This window comes from Mastacembelus armatus, chromosome 21, assembly GCF_900324485.2.
Source record: "Mastacembelus armatus chromosome 21, fMasArm1.2, whole genome shotgun sequence".
NCBI classification, from domain to species: Eukaryota; Metazoa; Chordata; class Actinopteri; order Synbranchiformes; family Mastacembelidae; genus Mastacembelus; species Mastacembelus armatus.
This window is the reverse complement of record NC_046653.1, coordinates 7,942,147-7,969,759: the sequence shown is the minus strand read 5'-3', so window position 1 is coordinate 7,969,759 and position 27,613 is coordinate 7,942,147. Positions and strand designations below refer to the sequence as shown.

The following is a 27,613-nucleotide window of genomic DNA, read 5'->3' as shown; positions in this document are numbered from 1 at the left end:
TTTAATGCATTGAATAATTTATTGTGTTATTATTGCCTTGCTGCAAAAATGTGTTTTAAATTCATCAGTAATTAATGCACTATATTGTTCCTAATAGAACTGGAACAAAGTGATCTTTTTCATGAAATAACGTCAGTGTCAGGTGCTTTGTTTGTTATTGTATGTAGTTTGCACTGATAACTTCTGTATATGGGCTTTTATAGAAACTGAATTATGGTTTGCGACTTTAGTGGTACGTCTGCACCCAAGCTGGAGATTTGCTTTTAATGCTTACAGCTTCAGAATTTTCTGTGTGGTTATATAATATCCAGATTACGTGCTGCTATATTTTCTTCTGCCTGACAGCTCTTATGTAAAAAAAAAAAACAACTCACTTGGATTTTTTTTTAGTTTATTTAAAAAGATTTAGTCCACAGTAGTTCAGAGTTTGGCACCAACAATATAAAAAACAAGTTAATCAAAAATAAAGTGTACACCCCAAAATAGCATTGAACAAAATGCCTAAATAAAAAGGGATAAATAAAAGAAATTAATAAAAAAAACTACAAATATCTAAGTAACTAAAATGCATTTCACTTGGAAATAATGATCAATTTTCCAATTTGTGTTTGAAAATAACTGTTTTGGTCAGTCAGCTTTGGCTTTATAGATGTTAGACGTGCTGCTCCTTAAGTACTTTTAAAACATCCCGTTGTGGCCAGTGAAGCTGACACAGAAGGGTTAGATTGTCTGGGCAACAATGGCAATACTGCATGGTTTTGGCAATTACCTCCTACTCTCCTTAACTTGAAAGGTCTCAGGACCCACAAAATGCATTCTGTCTTACCTAAATACTTTCTGAGTATTTATTAGTCACAGTGAGACCCATAATTGTGTGAACTACTACAAATGTATTATCAATGACAGACATTTGGAGAGGAGTATTTTGTCTTGGTCAAAGGACAAGACTTGTAAGGGAATGTCTTGAAATAACAATTAGTGGATCAGTAAAAGAAAAAAACACTGCACTGGTGTGTGTGTGTGTGTAAACAGTATGTTTGTGGTAGGCAGGGTATGAGGTGATAAAGGAGCAAGCTTTGTGTTCTGATAGATTTGTGTCAAGAAATCCTTGTTTCCCTTGAAAAGGGGAGGATCACAACCAACAGATTTTTAACAGGGTGGGAAAGGTGGTGTAGATAAGTCTTTTTAAAGCACTGAAATTTGTTGTGGGGAACCCCTTTAAAGCAAAAATGTGATGGTAATATCTTCCTTAAACAAAAACAAAGAGGAGGTGTCCTTCAAGTGGTCTTGATGTTGTAAGGGGTTTCTTGTCTTCTTCCACTTTACTCACACGTTCCTTTTCCCTACTCTGAGGGGCTGTGAGCATCTGCAAGCAGCTCAGGCCTCAAACATTCAATTGGACACTGGATGTTCTGAGCAGCATGGAAGAGAAGGGAAACAGAGGCAAGACTGGAATTAGTTGTGATTTCTTGGTCCAATGAATAAAAAACTATGCTGATAGCTGACTATATATAAAATTTACTTTCTGCCATTTTTGTAGACAAATGCAATGACATGAAAGGAGTAGATTATTAGTGGACACTGACCAATTTGCGCAGAGCATTTTCTCTGTAGCGGTCAAAGACGTCTGAGCTAACAGGTTGCAGGAGGTCAGCATCCAGATGAGTCGGCCCTCCTGGTCTCCTGCAGTTCTCACAGCGCCAGCCCTGAAGAGAGGGAAAGATGACTGTAAACATGCAAGCGCATTTATCTGTTCATCATGCAGTTCTGGGGGTACAGATAGATTTTACCTGTACTTCACAACATTACCCCTCACACAGTAGGGAACCAGCTTGTGGACTCAAAAACAAACACACATATGCAGTTACCCACCTGTTGTCCTCCATAGCAGGTACAAGTACAGATGGCACCCATATATTCTTTCTGCCACTGGTTTCCAACCTGGTACATTTTCCCATCGTCATAGCATGTCGACTCATCTGGAGGATGAAATACATATTATGGATCCACCGTATAAGAGCATAATGATTCAATTTGTTTGGTTGAAAATCACAGTTGATGATCTAATGCACTGTTGTGTTGAAAATAAAGTGCAGTAAAATACATTCATGTAAACCATATGGTGTTCAGACTGTGTCAACCAGAAAGCATTTAGTGTGTAAGTTACAGCAGACATATTTTGTGTGCACGGTTCAGATTTGTGTCTCTCTACTTACGGGGTTCACATTTAAATTCTCCTTTGCCATTTCCCAGGCACGTGCAACTCATCATGTGACCATCTTCAGCGTGGCGATCCCACTTTTCTCCAATACGGTAGTTGTTGCTGTTGTCATGACACCACTCTGAGGAAAGGGGAAAAGGGAGGGCAGTGGAAATACATTAGTTTATGTAACAAACATCAATCCAAAAGCATTTACATATCCTAATTTCTGCACAGTATAAGTCACAGCATCTATAAAACAAGTACAAAACACAATACAGTACAAAAAATAAGAATTCTTCATTGTGTAAAATACGCTTGTTATTCAAACAACACTTAATGGCAATCTTTAGAACTCACAAAACCTCGGCTTCACTGGTTCACAGCTGGGAGGCATAGACACAAATACAGCGTGAAATTTAAAACCTATGCTGATGGACGATGAGCTGTTGTCATCTTAGTTGCACAGACAATGCAAACAGCAGAGGCTGATGCTGACTATTTAGCTTAGCTTAACTTCCTGCCCTCTGACTGAAGTTTTCACTGTGGCCAGAGAGAGAAGTGGAGCCTGCATGAGCAAAGGCAGAACTGCTTCATTAAATATGGGGTAATGAAGGTGTATACATACAGGGTAGAAAAATCTTTACAATATTTTTATGTAGAAAATACTATTCAAAAACGTTAAAACATTTGCCCATGCAGGATTTCATTACCGCATGCTGCAGAACATAGAACATGATCTCTGCAGTTCTATGGCACTAGCACAACATTAGCTAAGGAATTTATAATGTCCTGTATTAAAAGAGTAACTGACATAGTGGCACTGATATGAAGCCATTTTGGTTCTCTCCATCTCATATATGCAGTTAAAGTGCTTTTGACAAAGCCAGTATATAGTTATTAAAGGGTTTTGGTATGTAAACACTGTATTATGCTCTGTTACATTAATTGAATTATACTTCAAAATATGCTTTGATGCTTGTTGTGTGATATGTTCATTTTATAATTCGGTCTCATAAATTCCTCCTGAGTAGATCACATAGAATTTGTTTGACTTTTAATTCTATGGTATGTTGTTTTGCTGTTTGCAAAGCATGCTGGGATGAGGTTAGTAAGCCACTCACTGGATGAATCACACCTAAAATGACCACTGCCCAGCCCCAGGCAGTGACACCACAGCTTGAAGCCTGTCTCAGACATGCGCTCCCACTCTGAGCCCACCTCATGATAGGTGTGTGTGAATGTGTCATAACACACATCCTGGTTGGCAGTAACAGGGATGTCACCTGGAACTATGGGATGAAAAAAGAAAGTTTAGAATAGATAGTTACCTTTATTTAATTAGTTATGTTTAAACATTGTTAAAAACACCTATTATTCCTATTCTTGCTTTTCATGATTGGATTTTTATGCAGTTCTTTGAGTATTTATGTGTATATGTTACAAGCATTGTATATTAAACTTATTTTGATGAAAGAAAAAATCTCCTAGCACTCAGGATGCTGTCAGAGTGAACTACTGTACCAGCATTGCCAACAGTTATGACGTCCTCCAGAACTTTCTCTTTAGCCCCGCCCCTCATAGCCTCTACTACAACATTATAGGATGCTCCAGATGTCAGTCCAATTAGTGTGGCACTGTTGGCAGTGCCAGGAAGACGCATCTATACGGAGGAAGACAAAGTTAATACATTTTTGCATCACCAGTAGCATATATGTGTTTGAGTCGTGTGTGTGTGTGTGTGTGTGTGTGTGTGTGTGTGTGTGTGTGTACCTGGAAACCCCTTTCCTCCAGATGTGTAATGGGATTACAGGATACTTCATACTCTGATGTCTCAGGGATTGGTTGCCAGGAGATGGTTGTGATTGTTTGTGCTTCTTGAGGCAACTCTGTCTCATTGTCAGGGAATCCAAATGCAAGACCTGGCAGAGGACCCTCGTTCACCTACGAGATCAAACACATTATACACAACAGTGAGATCGTAATATCATATATCATAATATTTCTGAAAGGAGATACAATTATCATGATTTACAAATATTTCCCTCAATCATCAATCATTTTGCTATAATAATAACACAAAGGTGAAGCTATGCATTGCAATATAGTGAGTTTTAAATTAAATCAGTTTGTGGCATGAAAATACAATAATCTCTTGGCATTTTATTTAAATAATTATTGCAAGTGCAAATAAGATTTTTGCAGATTTTCAAAAGTCATCAGTTAATTAATAAAGCAGGTTTAGATTTATAACTGATATTTGGAGCCTCACACACTTTGACCAAGGGTACTCTGCTGCCATCAGGCCCTGTTGCAGGAATGTAGATTAGAGGTTGTCTGAGAGTGGGTCTCTGGCCTTCTTTGGGTCCACCATAGGGGCCATGAAGCCCATTATTGGGGCCTAGGCTCTGGTACTCTGTGTAGATGTGCTGGCCTTGCTGACCTGGTTGGTTATGGCCACTAGTACCAGCCAAGTGGACATGGTTGGAAGTGAAGCTAGTAATAGAAAAAGAGATGGATGAAGAAAAATGCAGGAGAAAACATGATTTAAAGGCTCATATGTGCTCTATAATAGAGGTGATATCAGCATGGTTACATGTGTCCTTACATCTTGTCATCGAAGGACTCTGGAACATCTAGGATGTCATGGCCAGGTCGGTTAGGAACAGGAAGCTGAGGCAGTTCAGGGACAAGTAACTGATGATCTGAAGCTGGCTCTAATGAGATGACAGACATACATATGGGAGCTGTTAGAAACAAACAAGGCACAGCCAATTCCCAGAAAACACAAGAGGGTTGTTTCCTTGAAACATCTGTTATGCTATAAAAATTCTAGCACAATAGTTAATCTAAGGTTAACAATGGATCCAGACAAGTTGTGGGAGTCCATAGACACAGATACATGTGCATTAAAATGTTATTTGATTCCATTACATGTTTTAGTTTAGTTAAGGCCTTGTTTGGGAAAGCAAAATTACTGGATTTATTATTTATGAATAAATATTTATTTGCTATTTGAACACCTTCCTATTCAAACGTGTCACTGGCTATGATAGCACTGTAATAATACCTGTATGTTGTCTTGGGCATTGGCATCAATGTAGCTACAGCCCTTTTGGGGGTACTGACCCTCTGCTTTAGAATCTAAGCACAGGGATTAATGTGTGTATTTGTGTACAACTGATGAATCAATGGAAAATTAAGGAACTCTGCTGCAGTATAGAATAAACCCAGCAGGGGGCAGTATAGCTCAGCTTAGACAGCAGAAGACAACAGTTGTTGGGACACGTTACTTTTAGAATGTTTTTGATGACAGAAATGCATGTTGCTATGTTATTTCAGTGATGTATTTAAACATCAAACACAAACACAAACTAGAAATGTGCTATTTTTTAATTATTTTTTTACACATTTATGACAAACATAACTGGACACAGTGGGGAGATGAGATTACCTCATCTAATTATTGAGCATGTTTCAATTCCTGAAAGTTGGAACAGCCCATAATGGTCTATGTTACGGTGGGGGGGGGGACTTACGTGTTCTGGCTTTGCCCACTAGAGGTGTGCTTCTCAAAGCATTCTGCAATGCAACAATCTTAATGACATACTCTGTTCCTGGTTTCAAACCTATGGCAAAAGAAAAAAATATATATAAGAAAAAGCGAGAAACATTTCATGTTTGTTGCATTTTTAATCCACATATTTGCATGTACGTTCTATTTATCTGTGTACAATAAATCCACACTTACCATCAATAATGGCATAGCTCTGGCCGGCGTGAGGTCTGGGGGTAACTTCTCTTGGTAAACCCCCAGCTTCCTCGTAGGTGACGTAATACCCAGTGACCCCTGGGCTGCGGGATGGCTCCCAGGTAAAAGAGATGCTGTTGGCATTCAGGGAGGTGAAGTGGATATTGGTGGGTGGGATGACTAAGGGTTTGGCTGAAAGAAGTAGACAAGCATGTAAGTACTCAAAGGATTAAACTGAGCGTAACATCTGCTGCATTTGACAGTTTACACCAGCAAATTCTAGTCTGAAAGTGTCCGCTGTAACGGTGAAGCTTGTAAGAGTCAAAGTAATCTACTATTCCTGACTGATAGTACAGAATAATGGTTAATGGATACCTGTGGATGCAGTGAGTGTGAGGGGTGCACTGCGTCCATTGCCTTTCAGCGTATACATGTTGATCTTATAATTGGTTCCTGGCTCCAGCCCTGAAGTGAAGACAATGACATGTTAGAGTAATAATTTGAGTGTGGATGTGAGTCTCCAATGTCATGATTAAACTATATTTATACAGTTGTGCATTATTCTTACAGCTTGGTTTTATGCTACATCTGTGAGCATGTACTTTCTCGTGTCTGTGTACCTGTAATAGTGTATGCGCGTGAGTCAGGGCCAATAGTCTTCTGAATGGGTATGTAGCCTGCAGAGGAAGAGGTGGATGTGACCTCGATCAGGAAGCCAGAAATGGTTTCTGTCTTGGAGCGCCATGTCAGAGTGATGGAAGAGTCGTTAACATCAGAGATACGTACGCGGCGAGGGGGGCTGATGTCTTAAGGCAGATGAGGAAAGAGAGAGCATATATATTTTTAAATAATCACATAAACACAGATTTTCTGCACAAGAACTAAAATCAGCAAAGTTACTGTAACCTGAATGCCCAGTTCTCCATTTTCATGCATCAAAACGGCATGAAATACATTGGTCAGAGTGTCAAAGCTCATGAAATACACTCACTCTCCAAAGTAGTGACCTCTCCTTGTATTGGCCTGCTAGTCAGAGAGTTTTTCAAGGCATACACGTGGACCTCATAGGTAGTTGCAACCTAAAGAGAAAAAAAAAAAAAAACAGTCTGTCACAGTGTTGTGCAATCTCCATAATGCTGAGTTCAAGTACAGTGGCTCCAAGTATAACTGTTTATGTAGGCTATGTATTTCCCAGTTATTGTAATGAAATTCAACTTTCTCATGTCTGAAATGTGTCAAAGCACAATCTGTCAGTCAGTTTTGCTACTGTTGCCAAATAATTGAGTTCCTACATCTCACTCACCATGAGTCCAGAGATGTGAGCCTGAGTGGTGTCTGGGGCCAGGTTGATCTCTTTGGTGGGCCCACTCTTGTTCTTGGGGTTCACCACCACACGGTAGCCTGTGAGGCCAGTAAGGCCATTTAGCCGGTTTTCCTGACCAGGCACAGCCCATTGCATAGTGAAAGAGGTAGGGGCAACCTGAGAAAACTGCAGGTTGATGGGGGGTGAGATGGCTGGAGAGGAGGGAAAAACAAAAAAAGAGGCTTAGAATGAGACCACAGAGAAACATGCTTGTTAAAAACGATAAAGTACAGACCATGTACCTAAAATATCTATAACTAATTTCCTCATGTACCTGTAGCTTGTCTCCCAACCAGTGGTGTGCTGGCTGTGTCATCATGCAGGGCGATGACCTTCACAGTGTATTCAGTGCCAGGTTGCAGGCCATAGATAACAGTGGACTCAGCATCTCCTCGGGGAGCAGGTCGCAGCTCTCGCTCACCCTCTTCCGAACTTGAATACAAGACCCGGTAAGATGTGACAATGCCCTCAGGACTGTCCCAGGTGATTCGCAGAGAGGTGGAGTCAATGTCTGAGAAGGTCAGGTCTTTGGGACGATCTACATCTACAAGAAAGTGAGGTTGGAGGAGTAAAAGGAGAAGTCAGGGAGTTGTTTTTCAATCTGTGAATGTTTGGAGAACAATATTTCACAAATATCTTTCTAGAAATGGGAAACCCTCACTTGTTAAAGCATTCACCACCAGTGGAGAGCTCTCTCCCTCTTCCGCAAGAGCGTAGACACTCAAAATGTACTCTGATGTTGGCATCAGGCCAGTGAAAGTCATTTCTGTCTGGTCTGGAAAGGAAAAGGGCAATGATATGCAAACAGAAGTGGGGTGGGACACAATTTAGCATTACCAAAACTGAGAAACCAGAAATAAGATAAAAGTTAATCAAGCATTAAAATTACAAAACACTATACACATACTGGCACTTTTAGTCAGGCAACATACCTGGCGCCACCACCTCAGTGAAAGTCGGCCCCTGTCCATTTTTGGGGACCCCGGTCACCCTGTATCCCTTGATGGGGCCTTGTGCGGGGCTCCACCTGACTGTGACGCTGTTGTCATTAACATGCGCCACCTCCATTTCAGAGGGAGAGTCGACGCCTAGCAGAGGATGTAAAAAGGAGAATGATGTGAGTGGAAACACAGTGGGGCTGGATAATCACCAGAAATGGGTGATTTTCATTTTGTGTCTGACAGAGTAATGTTTGTTTGCGTGTACCCGTCTTATGTGTGACATAGATGGGAATGCTGGATGCAGGGCTGTCTCCTCTACCGGTCACAGCATAGACAGTGATTGTGTAGTCGGTACCAGGCTTCAGGTTAGAGACTGTGGCAGTGGACTGAGAGCCAGGCACTGTAAATTCCTTGGGATTACTGTGACCTCCTGGATTGACAGACAGATAAATATTATGTTTTAAAAGGCACTAGACTGTCTAAATTACTTTTAAGACCTAAAAACCTTGAAAAAAAGTTACTAGCATTACTAGCTCACCTGTCTCTCCATGAGTGATCCTATAGTAGCGCACAGTGACAGGAGGGGCGTCCCAACGGACTGTAATACTGGTGGGGGTGGAATCTAATACTTCCAGGTCCGTGGGAGCATCAGAGACTGGAGAGAGAGCAAAAAGCCAAAGACAAAAAAATATATAATCAACATGATCATGGTGAGTGGCTCGAATGAAGCATGAGATCTGGATGTCATACTTGTCTTCTGTTTCCCACTGAGTGGCAAGCTCTCCTGAGTCCCGCTCACTGCAAAGATGTTCACCAGGTACTCTGTATCTGGAGTGAGTCCTGTCAGGGTGAAGTGGTTCCTGGAGGGGGGCAGCCTCTCGTCCTTGGCCCTCCCACCGCTGACCATCTGGTAACGGACACGGTAACCTGTGATTCTGCTCTGGGGAGCGAGCCAGTGGATGGTGAAGGAGTTAGTGAAGATCTCTGAGAATCGTAGTCCCACTGGTGAATCCAGAGCTGAGGAATGTGAGCAGATGTGTAAAAGGATGCTTAAACTTTGTGCTGTGGCAAAGGATCTCATTTGCCCTTAGATATCCGTGCCTGTTTCTGGACCGATATAGATCTCTTGTCAAATCAGGATCAGTAAGATTCACCTGTTTTCTGGGTGCCGATGAGGGGGGAGCTCTCTCTCTGCTCATAAACACACACCACGCTCACCAGATACTCTGTGTTGGGCAACAAGTCTGTGGACAGTGGCAAAGACATAAATACACATGTAGTTGTCTGTCTCTGCATTTTTGTCAGTTCTTTGTTTTTGCTATAACTTACTCCTCAGCACCACGTTGTTAGTTCTGCCTCCTACACTGGTTTCTGTAATGTCATCTTCATCGTCAATGGGATGATACCTACAGTCAATAACCCAACAACGTAGCAATGATGTTGTCATTTCTGGGATAGGATGTATTTTATGTGACGCTAGACTTTTTGATATTAGATTGAAATAAAGTAAAATGACTGAGCATGTTTCTTGTCATACCTGATGAGGAAGTTGTCGACGTGAGCGTTGTTTGGGATGTGGGGAGAGACCCAGGTGACTTCCATACTGTCTGAACCAACCTGGCCAAAGCTCAGTTCAGTTGGGGCTGGTACAGCTATTAGAAGAGATTAATCAGATATGTTTTTTTTTTCAACTAGAAGATAGTTTGGGAATTCTTGTACAAAAGAATAAGGAGAAAAGAAACATGCAAATAAGGGGAGAAAATAGATATTAAAAAAAGAACAGAAAAACATTCAGTGCTATCTTTTAAAGAGAAGAGTCTTCTTGGTATGTGTCTCAGTGTAAATCCATGTCTTAGGTTTTACAACATCTTAAAAGTGAGAAAACAAGCAGTGCTTGTATTGCTAGGCAAAGTAAGTCAGTATGTTAAATCCTTGAGGGGATTTTAGTTGAGGCTAAAACCAGATGGTCCACATGTCCACTTACACACACACACACACATACACACACACACACAAAGGATTATTAAACTGACAACACAGCATGCAGAACATTTACATCATGAACTTAAAACGTTTCCTTTGAAGAGACATGTCTTTGAGTTAATCAGAACCGTATTACATTATATAATCTCAGCACACTGTGATTTGTGACTCCCTCGCGGGCAACACAAATCACACACTATAAAGCACAAACTGCTTTGACTGCTCAGTATTTTTATTTATAACTTAATGACTCTTCCACTAAAAAAATCCATGTATTGTTATGGACATTAGTAGCAGAGAACATTCTTTGGAATTTGTGTCTTACAGGTCTGCTGGGTGAGCGTGGTGGGTTTGCTCTCGCCGTTCTCAGTCACAGTGATCACGCTAATGTCATAGTCAATTCCAGGTTCCAGCCCGTAGACGGTATAATGACCAGTCGTTGGCAGCACCATGTCTTCAAAGATGGGCACGCTCTCGCCGGCTGCCACCACTGTGATCCTGTAACCAGTGATGGCCGTGGTGTTGAGCGGTGACCAACGGAGGCTGATAGTGGTGTCTTTCACGTCCTCAAAGCTCAGGTCTGTCAGCTGTGGGACTTCTGGGGAAGTTCAGGGAAGATGTAGGGGGAGAAAGAAGACAAAAGACAGCAAAAACACCAATCCAGAGGGAAAAGTGAAAGGAAAGGGAAGAGGTTTGAGGTGAGTGCCAGAAAGTAGAAAGACCAAAGACAGACATGAGCAGTGGTTAAGATGAGCAATGAAAACTGCCTATTTCCAGTTGGTTGATATCTGGTATCACACCAATGGAAAAGCTAATGCCAAGAATTGCTTTTCCTGGTATATATTAATATCCTGTGAGGTTCTAGTTGTTATCCAATGAAGCTTCTCTATTGAATATTTTTAATATATAACCAGGATTTAAAGCAATAATGCAGCAAAACAGTGTTTATACTGTTTCACAGCTAAGATAGAGCACACTGCTAAATGAAACACTGCCTGTTAAATGCTGAAAGCTGATGTGTTATTCTGAAAGTTGTTATATATTATTATCACTGTTATATTTTTTAAATGTTTCTGTAAATGACAGCTTTACCTCTTCACATATAAATGACCCTTACAAAATTATAAAAGTAATTCCAGACCTAGCATAGATACAAATATCTAGTGCATTTCCACAACAAGCCCTAACTCAACATTTTGGATAGTTGAATAAATCTTGGTAACGATTGTTCATTTTGTTGTCTACCACCATTGGTTTAAACCCCAATTCAAAACTCTCTTTACCCTCTCACCTGGTGTGATGGTAGTTGATATAGGAGCACTCTCCATATCATCTTTGACAGTAAACACACTGATGTTGTACTCCACTCCTGGGCTGAGGTTCTCCAGGGTGCAGGAGTTCTGCCCGGCCTCCACAAACTCCTCCACATTGTTTCCTTGCTGTCCATTGGTGGGAGTACATGTCACTCTGTAGCCAGTGATGTCTTGGGGAGGGAGGGCGGTTGGAGAAAGACACATAAGAGAGGCATTTAGTTATTAGAGAACTTGTGATATGTTGAGTGTGACTTATTCATGTGTTTTTTTAAGTAGGTCCTGCTGTGTATGCCGGCACATGTGTATACCTGGTGTAGTAGCTCCATTCCACTGGACTGTGAGCTCCCCAGTGCCGGGTTTAGACTCCAGGTTGAGATCAGTAGGAGGAGACAGAGCTGGAGATAAAGAGGAGTCAGAGGAGAGGAGCAAAAGAACAAGAAAAATTAAAAAGTGGCAAGTGAGCAACAGCACAAACTGCAGGCAATAAAATCAGAACAACAATAACTTCATGACAGTCCAAATTTATTGGCTTCTACTTACGTGTGATTACACGGCGTGTAACTGGGGTTCCCTGCTCACGGCCATTTACGACTGGCTGGACACTGTAGGTGTACTCCACTCCCGGAGTCAGACCAGAAATGTAAATACTTCCTGAGTCAGAAGTCACATCTCTGGGGGCTTCGCCTCCTTGACTGGGACGTACTGTCAACTGAGCATTAAATACACACAAAGTCCCAGAGTCAGAGGACAGAAAGTCATGGCTTGGCAGTACAGGGGGTAAAGATCAGAGGTTAATGTTTTCCCAAGAACTTGTAAGCCACCAGAAGATTCTCATCTATGGTGTGACATATTCTGTCCAATCACATGTATTCTTGAGGTTTGTAGTTTCTCTAAAGGGGCCAAGAATAACTGGAATGTGTCTTTAGCAGCAAGTAGAGGAAAGAAAAACACAATCCAGTCGCTGATTTTAGGAGACAGAATCTGAAACATGCCATGGTGGAAGGGAATAAAAATACTGTATGTTCACAGTGAACATACCTTGTATGCAATGCGTGGTACTGGAGTCCAGGAAATTATAATTGAGGTATCGGTCACATCAGTGCTGAAACGAGGCACATTGCCCATTGGCGGACCTACAAATACACAGAGTAAACGTGTGCCCTGATCAGTTTTGGTTTCATACCATGCAAGTACATGTAAGCACCCTTCAGTGTGTACTTTGCAGATGCAAAGCGACCATAGTGCTTGTTACTGCATCAGACACTTACTGGTGGTAAACACAGCAGTCTCTCCTACACTCAGTGTGTTGTCTTGCTCTGAGTGTAATGTGACTGTGTACTGTGTTTCAGGCTTCAGGTTGAGGAGGGTGTACTGAGACAGGCGGCCAGGGAGGTGCAGCTGCTTGGGGTTAGAGCCCTCAACCATAAGGAAGAGACGGTAGCCAGTGACTTTGGCACGGGGGGCATACCACAGTATCACAGCACTGTCCTCAGTCACGTTGGTGAAATGGATATCGGTGGGAGCATCGGGCTCTAAAAAGATCACAAATGTATTTTACTGGAGTATGAAAACATGTAGAAACTGATTTTTCTGTCTGTAAGTCTACAGACATTTCCTGGCTTGAGGACATCAGTTATACTCACTGGTAGTTTGCTCCCCAATAAGTGGTAAACTTTCCTCTCCACTGTGAATCGTATAGATGTTGAAGCGGTACAGTGTTCCTGGCAGTAAGTCGGACACTTCAATGTAGGAGTTTTGACTGATGGGCAGAGTCATCTCCCTCTGGGGGGAACCAGACTCATCAATTGGGATGATGGTGACACGGTAGCCTGAGACTTCACTGGTTGGGCCAGTCCAGGTCAGGACAATTTTCCTGTCTGACACCTCAAAGAACTGCAGGTCTGTGGGAGAAGCCACTTCATCTGTGGACAGGAAAAAAAAATCTTACTCAGTGCCTAAACATCTTCATTCATTGTGGTAAGTACTGGTAAGTTCATGGTAAAACCACCCTGCCCTTTATAGTCATGGAGCAATCAATGCAAGGAGAGGAGAAAGAAAAACAAATGAAAAGAAAGCTGATTTAAGTGAAAGTGTGGTGCCCAATTAGCCTACACTCATTTTAAATTCTGATATGCTACAAATGATATAATGCAAAGTTCAAAGCAACACCATATAGTTGCTCTGGGTTTAACTTTGGGCGTTACTTGCCCCCATTTTACATTATTTCAACTTTACAACCGTTCGCTCCTGACCTGTAAAAGCACATTCGGTTAGATGCAGCTGAACTTTAAGCTTCCCCAGTTTCATAAGACAGTGTTTGAGCTGAGCACTTAGCACCGATTGTGCACCCAACCCTGTGGTGTAGCTCATACACCATATGTGTAGACAACAGCTTCAGTCCATTTGTCTTCCTCTGCCAAAGTAACAGCACAAACTCTAAACTAGGTCATGTACTGTAGCTTTATTCTATCACACAGATATACACAACACACACACACACACACATATACACACACCACCATCTGCTTGACTGGCCCAACAGCATGTTCAACCTGGCAAACTGAAAAGTTTTACATAACTCCAGTCAAGTAGAATAAGAGTACAACAGCTGTGAACTCAATGACTTCACTTTTCATTGGAAAACTCTACTTCTAGGATCGAGAACTGGAAACTTCTATGTAAATATGCCACATGATGGATTACAGGTTGACTCTGGAGGGTTCTTTGGTAATGTCAATACAGTATCACATAATGGATCATATAATGATATTTAAGGATCAGAATCACCTATGAGCAGATTTTTGGCCAATGTACACAAACTATTGGTGCTAAAAGAAAAAAAAGCACCTACACCCAAAGTGCCATCACTGCCACCAGAGATATATTTGAATCTCTTGGAAGTCACTTTTCTAAGCTAATACATTAACCGTTTGTTTACACATCTCAGTCTTTACCTGGCAGTGGATCTCCAGCAGTGTTGACCTGTACAAAAATAGGCTCACTCTCCTGGCTGTCCTCCACAGCGTAGATACTGATGTTGTACAACTTCCCAGGTCGAAGGTCACTCAGGGTCACAGATGTTGCTGTATCGGGCAGCGTCAGCTCCATGCTTTCACCTTCCACTGATGGCGTGTAGACGACACGATAGCCTGCATGGAGGAAAAGGCCATACATTTTATTTTGTGTGGATAACTGCCACAGGTGAACAGGCAGGGGCTCAAACTGGCAACAGCATGGTGGCAGATTTTTGCTGTGATTTACATTGTTGTCATAACATACCGGTGATCGGAGCCACTGGTTTTTCCCAGCTGATCACAATGGAAGTTTCTCCCACTTCCTCCACTTCATGCTCAGTTGGAGCATCAGGTGCTATGGAACAAATGTATTAGCATTACAGTATGAGAAGAATAATTATAACAGCTTTTTTTTTTTTTTTTTTTTTTTTTACTAGACTGCCTGGTTTGTAGTCCCTGGCACAAGTTCTTTAGGTTGCTTATTGATGAAAAATTGTACTTGAATCTAGCAAGAGTCATTTTTGTGCTTTACATAATGAATGGAGAAAGTACCAGAGATAAGAGATTAGGAATGTGACATCAGAGTGTCTACTCACCAGTGGTTTGTGAAGTAGTCAGAATGAGGTTATCTTCTCCACCCTCTGTAACCTCATAAACATTAACAGTGTACTTCCTTCCAGGCAAAAGCTCATTAATGTTTACTGAGGTAGCTGTACGGGGCAGGTCTGACAAAAATATATATATTGTATTAGACACAATATAAGACTAAACTGTAATTACGCAAATGCATTAATATACGTATGTGCCAGCTGTTACCTAGCACCACGGGTTGTCCTGTGCCTTGCCCCTGCTCACTGAGCTCATACTCGACTCTGAAACCAGAAACTGTGTCGGAGGCTGAAACCCAGGATACTACAAAACTGCTGGAGGTAATTTCGGTCACAGACTCAGAGATGTCAACAAAAGGAGGCATCTTGGTGGTCTCGCCTTGTGATGTGGCCACTACAGGAGGACAGATGGAAAATAAGAGCTGGTTATGTGGTGTCTCTGAGATCGGAACTGGTAATGCTGGCCACTGGAAAAGGAGCTTTTAAAGCTCAGTGAGGACTTCCTGTTTAAGCAAAGGTGAAATTAACGGAATCATCCCTTGTCTTCAGCATCTTCCATCTTTTGCAAAACAGGAACATCTGACTAAGAACCGATATGCATTAAGCAGTTAAATGCAAAGGGAAAACACCCATGCCTAAAACGCTGGTATGGAAAAAGTACAGAGTTGATTCTGTTGGTCAAATTGTGCATGACAGGTAAACCAGCACGGAGGTCTGTCAATTTCCTTAACTCACATGATCCATAAGTGGTGGTGAAGTCAAATCGCGTGATCTCTCGGCGCCCAAACCGCAACACGCTGATCAGCTGACCCTCGTATGTGATGCCTGGTTTCAGACCAGAGATGGTGTAGGAGTTAAGATGGCCAGGGATTGTCACCTCCATCCATGGACCTTGAGTGTTTTTCTGTAAAACGTGATGAAGAATGAGGGGAAAGGAGATGTGAGGGGGTTTAAGCTTCCAATGAGATGGCCCAAAGTTGAAAGTTAGATGTTACAGTCAGAAGAGTAGTCATGTCTTTATTAACTATGATGTCGAATCCGAAAACTCACCAGTCTCCACTTGAGAATGTACTGTGTGATGTGAGCAGATGATGGGGCATTCCACTGAATGGGGTGCGAGTTGGGCTGATTTCCAGATTCTGTTATGATCACTTGCACAGGACGGTGACTACCTGGGACAGTGAGATAACAAAGACAGAGGGGTAAGCAGACTAGTACTAGCAGACTATGTTTTATAGTATAATAGAGAACTAAAAATATGCAAAGTTGCATTGTCAATATCAAATACGGCATTTCTAGTTAAATTACAACTATGATAGACTGCAAGACCACAAAACATATCTAAGTCTAATAGAAACACACATGCTCTTTTGCAACCTCACTGATTTCAAAAACATGTTTGCATGACCCAACATTACTGTTAGAAAGCATCAGTGAGTGTGCAGCAGTATTTTGCTGAAGAGAACACAGAAAGAATGAGAAAAAAATTGCATGTCTGTGTGAGATTCCAGCACAGATTCAAACAGGTTTACTGTCTCAGCTCTATAACCTTCTCTATTCTACATGTTCTCCAACACACCCTGTTCTCTTTGAGGTATTATTTTGCTGCAGGAATAGTTTATATTTAGCAGAGTAGCATTTAGTGGCCACTTTGCAAGTATAAATACAGTAGACTAATAACAGACTAATTTTAAAAAATCTAATTAGAAACTAAGTAATCACAAATGAAAGATCCCCCATTTTAACAATTTCATTTCTGAATCTCCTCTCTGTGACCTCTGTTTCCTCCACGACTCTGTCTTCAACATCTGTACATGTCTGTTAGTGAAGGCCTTGAAAAACCTGCATAGTATTGTAGGTGACATGCACTCAAACGTGTATTGTGCCATGCTACATCTACATCCAGCACACTGGATAGACTCTAGGTACTGTGTTTCAAAAAGGACAGGGGCCCAGGCTAAAGTGTGTCAATTTACCAGACAATTCAAGTTGAATAACTAAGGTTTAGCATGTTGCAGAGGGAAAGCAAGAAAAACTGCAGCTGTAGTCTCTGTACTGTACAGGAAATGAAAAAAAACAGTATCAAATCATCTTTAGTGCAAACACAAGTCATGTGGCGAGCAGACTCCTGACACAAGCTGTGCTGATAGAAACTGGTAGCTTCTATAAAGAACTGAGGTTTTCTGACCGCTTTTCCAAATAGCAGACCTGTAATCAAAGTTTCTGAGCAAGTGGCTCGGTTAACCAGAAGTTACTAGCAGATACACAAACCTCAAAAACAATCTGGGACCAATTATTGCCTATTAGAGACCCACAGGCCACTGGCGAGGATAAGAGTTACATAGAATCAAATGCACACTTGCAATGGATGCATACACGCACATTCTCCAGCATTATAGGCACATACACACTCCTTTTGTAACTTACAAAGACACATGTATGCACATGTCCCACTTTAATTTGCACACAGACACAACATCCAGTCTTGATAGAGGCAGATGCACAGAAAAGGTGGAGATAAGGACCACAGCAAAGGGGAGTAATGCTTCCTAACAATAAGAAGCATTCTAAAAGAATAAATTATATCCCAGACGAGTGGAGATAAACACAGGCTGCAGGAAAAAAAACACATTTTTTATGAGATCTTATCAGAATAGGGCTCATTCTGGGACTTGTGAAAAGCTTTAAAATGATTTACTTGTTTTTCTTTTTTTCAATTTTACCTTTTATGGTTTTTTACCCACTAAGAGACTGACTTGGAGTCTGGATTTCCCTTCTGCTACCCTTCAATCGTAGCATGCAGCATTTTCTATGCCTTGCTGTGTAGACACCCACACAGAGAGTTCACAGCTGGTTGCTATTATAGCCACATACAGCAGAATAGTGCCCTACATTTTGTAGCTTCTACAACCTGCTTCACACACAGCTCATGACACAAACAAGTAAAAGTTCAAATGTTCCTTTGCTTCAGATATGAACACTCATGGACTAAAGTTCTGTCTCAGCAACAAAAACACTGTAGTCTCACATGGACACTTGGAGCTATACTATATATACTATACTATATTTATACATGTAATATCTTACCAAATCTTTTATTTTGTTAATGCCCAAATTAGGTCAATTCGGTGATGCCACTGTAAAAATAAAGCAACAAAGAAATAGGAACTGTTTAACTCTTAACATAGTTTGTATGTATCCCTATCCAGTGGAAATGTCCACAGAACAAAAACCCTAAAAGTTTGAACAGATTGCACAGTGAGTAGCACTATGTGGTCAGCTGGAGTGACAAAGGAGGGAGAATGCTGGAAAACTGAAAAACGAAGGCAGTGAGGAACAGACATACACAGGAAGGGACATAAAGTCAAGTCAAACTGAGTGAGTGATTTTGTTGTAAAAAGCAGTATTGAGCTAGGAAAAGCTAGGAAAGATCAGTTTCAAGTCATTAGGGATTGAGGTAACTGAAGTGATTTCTAAAATCCACAAAATTGAAAACTGTCCCATAGCATGTTTTAAAGGTAGGAGGTATGTGTATGCAGCAAGGGGACGGAGGTTATTTTGCACAGCTGTGGTAACAGCCCAGGGGATGTACCACATACTAGCAAGAACAAAGGCTCAGAGTGGGGGGTATATTTGTCCAAGAGGAAATCACACCCGGTCTATCTCAATCTGTTTCATATCTAAGTCATGGGTCTGCAAGAAATGGAGAATAATTTATAAAGCTGACTAATTTCATCAGTAGCAGTGACCATATTGTTCCTGAGGCCTAAATATCTATTTTACAGCTATAGTGAACTGATTCTGTTACTGTATCTACAAAGTGTAGATACAGTATGTGTAGTGTCATTACATCGCCTACTCTTCATGTAATTTTAACATCTTACCTGGGTATGAGTGTTGGGGCTCGCAGCTGAGCTCTCCAATGCCGTTGCCATAGCAATAACACTTGTACATGATTCCATGAATGACTTTGTCCCACGACTCTCCAATCTGATAGAAAACTCGTGTCTCTGGCTCTTGGCACTGATCTGAGAACAGTCACAGGAGACTATGTAATGTAACAGCAGGTTTGGAGCTGGCACAAATGCTATTCCAAGTGCATTTCCTGTTATAATGTGCAACTTATACAAACACCTAAAACAGAATTATCAGGAAAATCAACAATAGCAATTTTGTAGCTTGTTTTTAACCTCTTGTCTACCCCGCCCCCTTTTTTGCAAATGGCCGAAAAAAGCGTCCCAATTTTCTATCGGCGCGCTGTAGAATGTGAAACATGACTCCCCTCCCCCTCTAGCGTCGAGCGCTGCCTGCCCAGTGTTGTCATGGCTACATTTACAGTAGGAGTGGGGGCTGCGTTAAAGCCCACTGTTGCGTCATCTGGCACGACATGCGATATGTTGATTTTTAGGCCTCATCATTGGCTACAAGATGCGTCTGTCACCATTTACGACCAATTTGACTGGCTAATTCTCCTGTCAATCGAAGTTAGAATATGCCCCCTGACTGGGATTTGCTCTGAGGGTGTGAATTCTATTGGTTTTACCGTTAGTTACGCTGTGAAACGTAACAACACTGTTTGATTGAGGCCTTATGTGATTCACAGAAGCTTGCTATGTCAAACTTTATTGAATAAACTGACAAAACAGCCGTAAAACGAAGCGGTTTACGGCTTATTATGAGGAGGACGATGGATTTATGGATTTAACGTTACTGTACAATATTACGTCTTTTTGGACTAAAACATTGGTGCACTTTGTTCTATGGATTCTAACGAACAGAACGATATGCGACACTCTATTATTGAGTAAACATATGAAGTTACACGAGAGAAAGGTAAGGAACAGCGTATTGTACTGTATTTGTACTTTTGTTTAAATATTAAGAAACTGTAGTCGCTGTGATTATTCAATCCAAAATTGCTTTATGTCATTTGAATCGTGAGACTTTAAGGTTTTATTAGACATAAAATTTTTTAGACTGTATACACATTTTCCGACGATCTTTTGAGGCATATCTGGACATACAAAAAATCGGAGCGGATCCGCTCTGGGGTAAAACTAACAGGTTAATTCGTTTATACAACCCACACCCTCCCTTTTTCTTGACAGTTTCCATTGTTTACCCTACATAAACAAAAGTCAGAGGACATTAGGAGTTTGTTTAACTCACCGATGGCATCACACTTCCAGCGGCCACGTCCTTGTCCAAAGCAGGTGCAGTTCATCATATATCCCTCCTCATGTTGTTTGGTGAAGGTCTGGTTCACATCGTAAGTCAGACCATCCACACTACACTGGTCTGCAACAGAAATACAAACACAAATATAGCAAGCCATGCAAAGGCATCTTGGAACAAATTGTCATTTTTTTAAAAATACCTCCTCACTGCATGTTATGCATCTATTCTTCTGAACACTATGTGTGTGTGTTTGTGTGTGTGCCAGGTTCACATCTTGCAGGTGCAAGTGAAACTTCATATAGTGCAGGTGGGCAGGCTCACTTTTGATTATATCATTTCACCTCTTTGTTTAGACAACTCTGTCATTACACTAATCATTAAGTCACACACAAAAGCAATTCCTGTTCACTTGTTCCTCACACACCTTTAAGCTGGGAGTAAGCAACACAGCTCCATTCGCCTCGGCCATTGCCAACGCAGGTACACCGCATCATGTGACCTAGAACATCATGCCGCTTGTCCCACTGGTCTCCCACGCGGTACATGACTCCTTCACTTGTTGTACACACTTCTTCATGAGCTAGAGCACATGAGACAATGTGAGTTTGAGTTTTGGGGCAAACTGGAACAAACTTGCACACAAAACTACCCCTCAAAATAATCTGATGCTCGGGGCTGTATCCAGCACATCTGAGCATATCATAAACACCTACTTATTAGCACAAGTAGTGCAAATGATTGCCCTTGGTGAGCGCTGATTCTATGTGTGTGTATGTGTGTGTGAGAGAGAGAGAGAGAGAGAGACAAAGAAAGAAAGAAGAAATGAAAAAGGTTTCTGTAGCTTCTCTGTGCAGTAGTACAGTACCATACCATATATCCAAGCAAATCAGGTAGAGACGAAGCATATATGAATGTATGCCTATTATCATATCTATTTTTGTGGTAGTGGTGGTGAATTAGAGGGTATCTTGGAGTCCAGCTAGGGCATTTCAGGCAGAATGTGGACCAGAGCCAGACCATCCAGCCATCAGGTTCTTGGAAATTAATGTCCTTTATTTGGTGGCAGTGCAAGTTGTGACATAATTACCAGTACTGGAGATGTTTAGGACATGGTGCCGGATATGTAGCTCGTGTATTTATCTCTTTAAAACCAATCAATACTCTCTAAGAGCAATTTAACCAGTGGGTAAACAACTCTGAAAGTGGCAATTTAAAGTTTAAACAGGCTGTTTTGTTATTGCCCCAAGTAGTTCTGGGAAATCAAACAATTCCCTCAGTTGGCCTGGCAATATTTTTAAAAGATTCTGAGATGTGGGAAAGAAACCACATCTTAGTGAAGTTACTTAGGTGTGGTGCATAGATGTGGGGTCACAGCTGGAGACTGCTGCCTTTCTAAGAACACAAAGCCAGAAATGAGCCTGTTCAGCAGTCTTTCCACAAATGGGCACAGGTGGAGAGAATCAGGCTCCAGACCTGTTACTGTTCTTTAAACTTCCCCATTAACATCTCAACTAGCATGTTTGTTTTGACAATCCTTGTAAAGTCATTAATGTCAATATCAAAGAACCCCCGCTGCCCTGACTGCTGGACTGAGTTTACCACAGGCAACCTGCCCTGACATTGGCTAGAGGGCATCAACACTGTTTTTGTCCTCATTAAAGTTCAACAGGGTGTTTTTAACAACAGGGTGTCGGCTCAAAGGCAGATCGCAGGACTGAGACTGAATTATAGCTCATTAACATTTTTTAAATCAGTGCTCCATTTTTTTTAGAATTGAAAAACTACTTTAAGTTCTTTAGATGTTTCCAATGTGTACAAACTAGATTTTGCAAAAACAAGATTATTCTACCTTCTATTCTGATTTGATTTTTATTCGTGAATATTGTTTTATAGATGCATAAATTTAACTGCACTAAGTTGGTGAATGCACCATTCATCCATTAACAGAACTGAAACAATGCCACCTCAATGTAAAACTATTCCAGATTTCATTCATTTCACACAACACTAGAATCACATTTGTTGACCACTCAGCTGTGTATGTTAAGTCTTTTTAAAGGTTTGATGGTTAAACTTACATCAACACACATGAACTCTGATATCTTAAAGTAGTCCTCCAGATTTTCACTTTGTTTGTGCTCTTTTACAGTGTGCCGGCATCATCACTACCATCTCATTACTCCTTCACAGACATTAGTGCAGCGTCAACAACCCCCTAGTGTTAAACTGCCTTTAGCCTATTTTGTCCCCTGTGGAGATCTAATTGACACCTATACAACACCATGACACTTTTCTTATAAGGCCACAGTGACTTTATGTGAATTTGGCTATGCTTTAAATAAAGGTGTAAGACCTGTAAATGAGATTATGTCTATGTCATCAGACACAAGTCCATTTTAGCATCAGTCTGATAACAGCTCTAATGCTAATTAAAATCACCTATCAAAATAGTGCTCTTAATACAAAGGGCATGTTAACTACTTGATTCAGACAGGGTGGAGATACATTTCCTTAAGACTGGGAGGGACGCTGCAATTACCTGTGCTAATCACATTAGCAACCCACATGGATAGCAAACTGTTGAGCTGATCCACAGTAATGCAGATACACACTTACCAGCCATAGGACAGAACCCAAAACGTTGTTCTGCGTCATAGTTTGTTGTGGTGCCACACCACTTCATGCCATCTCTACGTCCATCTGCAGTACAGTCGGTGTAGTTTCGGCCATTGTAGAGGTAGGGGAATTGGCACAGAGCACCATTAGAATTACCGCCCCGTGTTGCCACAATTGCTGTGGAAAGGAAAAAAAACTTGGTATCACTTTGATTTGTCAGTATCCAAACCACAAAACAACTGCTGTATGTGTGGATAAGTTTATACAAAGAAAAATCAGATATGATGCAGTTGTTTGACGAGGTACTGACAAGGTTCTGTTTTAAACTGTTCAGACAGACTAGTCAGTATTTTGCTAGTCCAGGTATCTCTAAAACGGTAGGAGGACTGAGTATCTTGGTCGTACAGAGATTAAATAATTTAGCTTAATATTAAATTAGTTGTATACTTTGCTGAGTGATTTTCAAAATTACTTTGCCATCCAAACGTTTTTTGCCAAAAATGTCCAGCTATTATCAGTTAACAATAAAGTTATGCACATTAAACCAGAACATGTAGAGGATATTAACCAACAACCAAGCACATGACAGTAACATTAGTAACATAACATAACATAACATAACATAACATAACATAACATAACATAACATAACATAACATAACATAACATAACATCACAGAAGTAACATTAGTTTCCTAACATTACAGCTGCACAAACCCAGATCATGATTTTTATATTGAAACAAAGTTAATTCCTTGTCGTCATCCCAATTTCACTTTAAAGTTCCAACACAATTCCCACATTTGCCATTCTTACCATTCTTCTCTGTACAGAAGGAATATTTCTGGTCTGTCTCAAAATCAGAGGCGGTGGAACACCACAGCTGTCCGTCATTGCGTCCATCAGAGGTACAGGAGTGGTAGGTCTTGCCCTTGTAGACAAAGGGGAACACACAAGGCTGACCTCCAGAGTTGCCGCCATACACTGGTGCCGGTCCATCTGAGTGAAAACAGGAAAACATACAAGTCCGTAAATATCACTAAACACCTCATACTGTTTTATTCATATGTTGGGTAGTCTGTTTATTATCACATCTAACTAAGCATACAACTCCGGCTAACATTCAGGCTATTGCTTTAGGTGCCCCTAATTACTTTCCCTGGGATGCTGTGAATTTGTAAAAGCAAAAAGAACATCTCCTACCCCATTGTTCACAGCTGATGCCGTTGCCAAGACAGGTGCACATCCTTTGTGCAGTTCCCTGGTTCTTAATCCAACGCTGACCCACAAAGTATGTCAGCCCTGTTTCGGTGCGGCAGGAGCCCTCCTGGGGATGCTCAGGCACCTTGGCAGGCTGATAGACTGCAGGCTGGATGTTAGTGATCACACGAGAGCCAGTGCCTAAAATGTAACATAGGAGTCATGTCAGATACAGCAACAGTGTCAAAACTCATATTAAAGTTGAATTAATTAAGACGCATGATGATGATAACCAGGTTGGTAAGAGTTCACTTCAATCACCAGTGAGTTCAAATAACTGACTTTGATTTCAACTTCTAGAGGTCTGTAGCCCAAGTTTTACATCGTTTGTGAGTCACTTCAAGCATATGTTCCTGTCTCACAGCCCATAATAACTTCAAGCACATTTCTCCCACTAACTTTTACCATGTTTCATTTCATGAGGTCATGATCATGGGATAAAAGACATGTCTTTCTCACTTCAACACTTGACACTTGACACTTTTTCTATCTCTCACTCCTCACAGCATCTGTCTCTGGTGTACGTTCTTCTCGCCACACAAGCAGCAAAGGGGGGCGGGGTATTATCAGTTCTCACCTAGGCCAGTGGTGTGAAGTGAGGCATGTCGCTCGCACTTCCACTCCCCTCGGCCGTTTCCTGTGCACAGACATTGGAGCAGGTGGCCTCGGACATCTGTCTTGGTCCAGGTATCTCCAATACGGTAGGAGGTCTGAGTATCCTGGTCATTACAGCGATCTAGAAGTGGAGAGGATTACAGGAATTAATACCAACTTTGGGAAGGCAATTTAAAATGTAAAAGTCAGAGGTTCTGTGGGGAATGTTTCCTTCTGGCCACCAGCTGTTTCCATGTTTGTTCCTTCTGACTTTGTTGAGAAGTTGTTGAATACACTGATGATAACAAGTTATTGATCTTCACTAAAAATGCTCCAAGACCACCCTGAAGTGTTACATAGCACAACAAGCCAGCAGGGAATAACAGTCACTACCATCTGTCGTGTCAGACAGTATCATAAAGGATGCAAGTAACATTTTTAATTGGAAACATAAGTGGTAAACATTTCCTCTTCAGCTTGTTGAAATTCACCAACAAATCAAAAGATACACTTAGTGTGTAGTTCTGCCAGTACAGAGACTTATGATATTTGATGAGGATTTAGCAGATATATGTACAGACATGTGGTACCTGTTTAAAAACAACAGCATTTCAGCAGCAATAGATTTATTTTACTTTTCATGTGGCTCCCAGTGACACAATTTCCCCTCTCTGTTCTTAAACAAGCAGAATCACTTAAGTGTATGCACACACGACACACAAAAACAGGAATCTGGAATGTAAATGAGTGACGGCAATGTGACCATAAAATGAAATCATAAAGGACAGACAATAGGGACTTGACATTTGGTACCAATAAAGAAAGAAGGGCTTTCTTACTTCTGGAGGTGCATGTGATGCGTCCACTTCCCTCTCCCAGACAGGTACAGTCCACCACCATCCAACCCTGGTACGGCTTCTCCCAGGTCTCCCCAACGACATATGATGTTCCAGCCGAGTTGTCATAGCAGCGCTCAGCTGCAGGAAAAAGATACTTCCTGAACTGCTTATTCAATTAACATCTAACTAGAGTCCACTATTATATATCCCAAATCTTCTGGAAAACCAGCAGGCACATCTGCCAGGTAAACAGAGTCACCTGTTAGTCAGTGTCTGTGTGAATGACTCACCAACGGGTTTGCAGGTCCACTCCCCCTTGCCATTACCCAGGCAGACACACTCCAACATGTAGCCTCCTGTTTCATGAGGTCTCCTCCAGGTATCACCTATCTTATATGAAGCCCCGCCCTCATGGCAGCGATCTGGGTAGACAGACAGATGAAAGATTTTGATACAGACAGAGATGTCTGTTATTTTCATAGAAACCAAAATGGTTACTTACTGGCAATGGTGCAGCTGATCTTGCCCCTCCCAGATCCGATACAGGTACAGTCCCAGATCATCCCATCCTTGGGTCTCTCATAGGTCTCTCCCACAGCATATGACTGCTGGTTGATCTTGTCATAGCACCTTTCCTCTGTATATGTACATATGAAAATCATGTGTTTATGTGTGCGTGTGTTTTTTTTTTTTTAATTAAAGAAAGACTAGACACAGGGATGGAAAAACAAACTAACCTTCAGGTTTACTTTTACACTTAATGCCAGCAACCCCATGGCAGGTACAGACCAGCGTGCTGCCCAGATACGGTCTTTCCCACTGCTCATTAATGGCATAGAAGAGGTCGTTCTCTATACAACCATCTATCAGGAGAGATGAGGAAAAGTACACAGCTGATGAGAGGCTGGTATAAGAGGCTGCTCACCATGTCCTGGTGAGAGAGGTAAACGCAGCCACTGCAAAATGGTTTAGCCATAATAGTAACTAGAAACACACACTGATCATTGCTGTGGGTTGAAAAACAAAAGGTGTTTTATAACTAAACAAGCAAACCATAAATTGGAATAAACAGCGTGACAAGACTTCACCCATGTGTGTGAAACAGGCTCTGAATGTGTTAACGCGACTTCAAAGGGCCCCCGGCTGAGCAATAAATCAGTAGCACAGACTGGAGAAGAATATCCAGTGTTACTTTCTCTCCCCCACCAGGCGGGTTCTTTGTTCGCATCTCATGACTCCACATCCTGCAAACATCTATCTTCTTCTTTTTTCCTCTTTTTTCCAACTTTTCACGTGGAAGCAAACACCCTTTGGACTGTTTATTATTTTCTCTTCGAAGCTTTGATCCTCGCATCGCTCAGACAAAGATGAAGTTGAGGAGATGAGAAAGGTTGTTAGGAATGAGGTTGATTCAGTGACTCCAGATGAGAGAATATCAGTTAATAGAATTATAGGGCCTTTATCAACCTTATACATAAGCAATTACCTAAACTACTGGCACCACGAGACACAAAGGATGTGTCCTGGGTACATAATTGTTCTGTTAAAATGTTCTTATTTACCCTTTACGTTCAGACCCAGGTGGGTTGGGAACCACTTACTTACACGACTAACAACGTGTTTTTAAAAAAAACTTACCCTGAGAGACAGAGGAGACGTGATGCTGCTGCGCCTGTCTCCGATTCCTGTGCGTCCCTTTGGGCATGCAGTTCACTGCGCTCCCGATGCAGAGCGCAACAAGCACCCTGGCTATGGTGCTGCCGGGCATAGTGTTTAATGGCAGCCACTCGGTTCCCGCAGAGCCTAGTTACAGGGGATCCTTGTGCACGTTCTTAATGTCACCAGGGACGGAGAGAAGTCGGTTCCAGTGCAACTCTGTATTTTTCACGCCGCGCTCTTCTCTCCCCGTTAAGTCCGCTCCTCTCGGCTCTGCGGCCCCTCTGTGGAGGTTAC

The 27,613-nt window shown here is 41.5% G+C and overlaps 1 protein-coding gene across 1 annotated transcript; it reads right to left on the bottom strand.

Moving 5' to 3' along the window:
- Nucleotides 1-374: 374 nt before the first annotated feature.
- fn1a (fibronectin 1a) lies at nt 375-27,609 on the bottom strand. The gene is made up of 49 exons (XM_026294892.1): nt 27,299-27,609; nt 26,398-26,523; nt 26,163-26,297; nt 25,951-26,082; nt 25,661-25,798; nt 24,805-24,963; nt 24,171-24,368; nt 23,784-23,966; nt 22,968-23,144; nt 20,776-20,931; nt 20,343-20,471; nt 19,058-19,201; nt 16,224-16,345; nt 15,909-16,077; nt 15,382-15,567; nt 15,162-15,290; nt 14,831-14,920; nt 14,506-14,700; nt 13,195-13,473; nt 12,820-13,083; nt 12,590-12,684; nt 12,092-12,260; nt 11,860-11,946; nt 11,530-11,721; nt 10,564-10,836; nt 9,793-9,907; nt 9,585-9,661; nt 9,410-9,499; nt 9,006-9,272; nt 8,794-8,910; nt 8,521-8,685; nt 8,247-8,402; nt 7,976-8,089; nt 7,589-7,858; nt 7,255-7,466; nt 6,943-7,030; nt 6,572-6,757; nt 6,327-6,416; nt 5,952-6,143; nt 5,740-5,829; nt 4,809-4,917; nt 4,477-4,696; nt 3,974-4,144; nt 3,725-3,863; nt 3,325-3,492; nt 2,217-2,342; nt 1,873-1,979; nt 1,587-1,706; nt 375-1,412 (listed from the first exon to the last, which is right to left on the bottom strand). The coding sequence occupies exons 1-49, from the start codon at nt 27,426-27,428 to the stop codon at nt 1,344-1,346; spliced, it is 7,515 nt and encodes a 2,504-aa protein (XP_026150677.1). The 5' UTR covers nt 27,429-27,609; the 3' UTR covers nt 375-1,343.
- Nucleotides 27,610-27,613: the final 4 nt, after the last annotated feature.

Coding starts and splice junctions, on each gene's coding strand:
- fn1a (XM_026294892.1), bottom strand. CDS start 27,428: ATGCCCGGCAGCACCATAGCCAGGGTGCTTGTTGCGCTCTGCATCGGG. Junction 7,467..7,588: donor GGTTGGGAGACAAGCTACAG/GTACATGAGGAA, acceptor CCTCCTCTCCAG/CCATCTCACCCCCCATCAAC. Junction 3,493..3,724: donor CATAACTGTTGGCAATGCTG/GTACAGTAGTTC, acceptor TTCATCCCATAG/TTCCAGGTGACATCCCTGTT.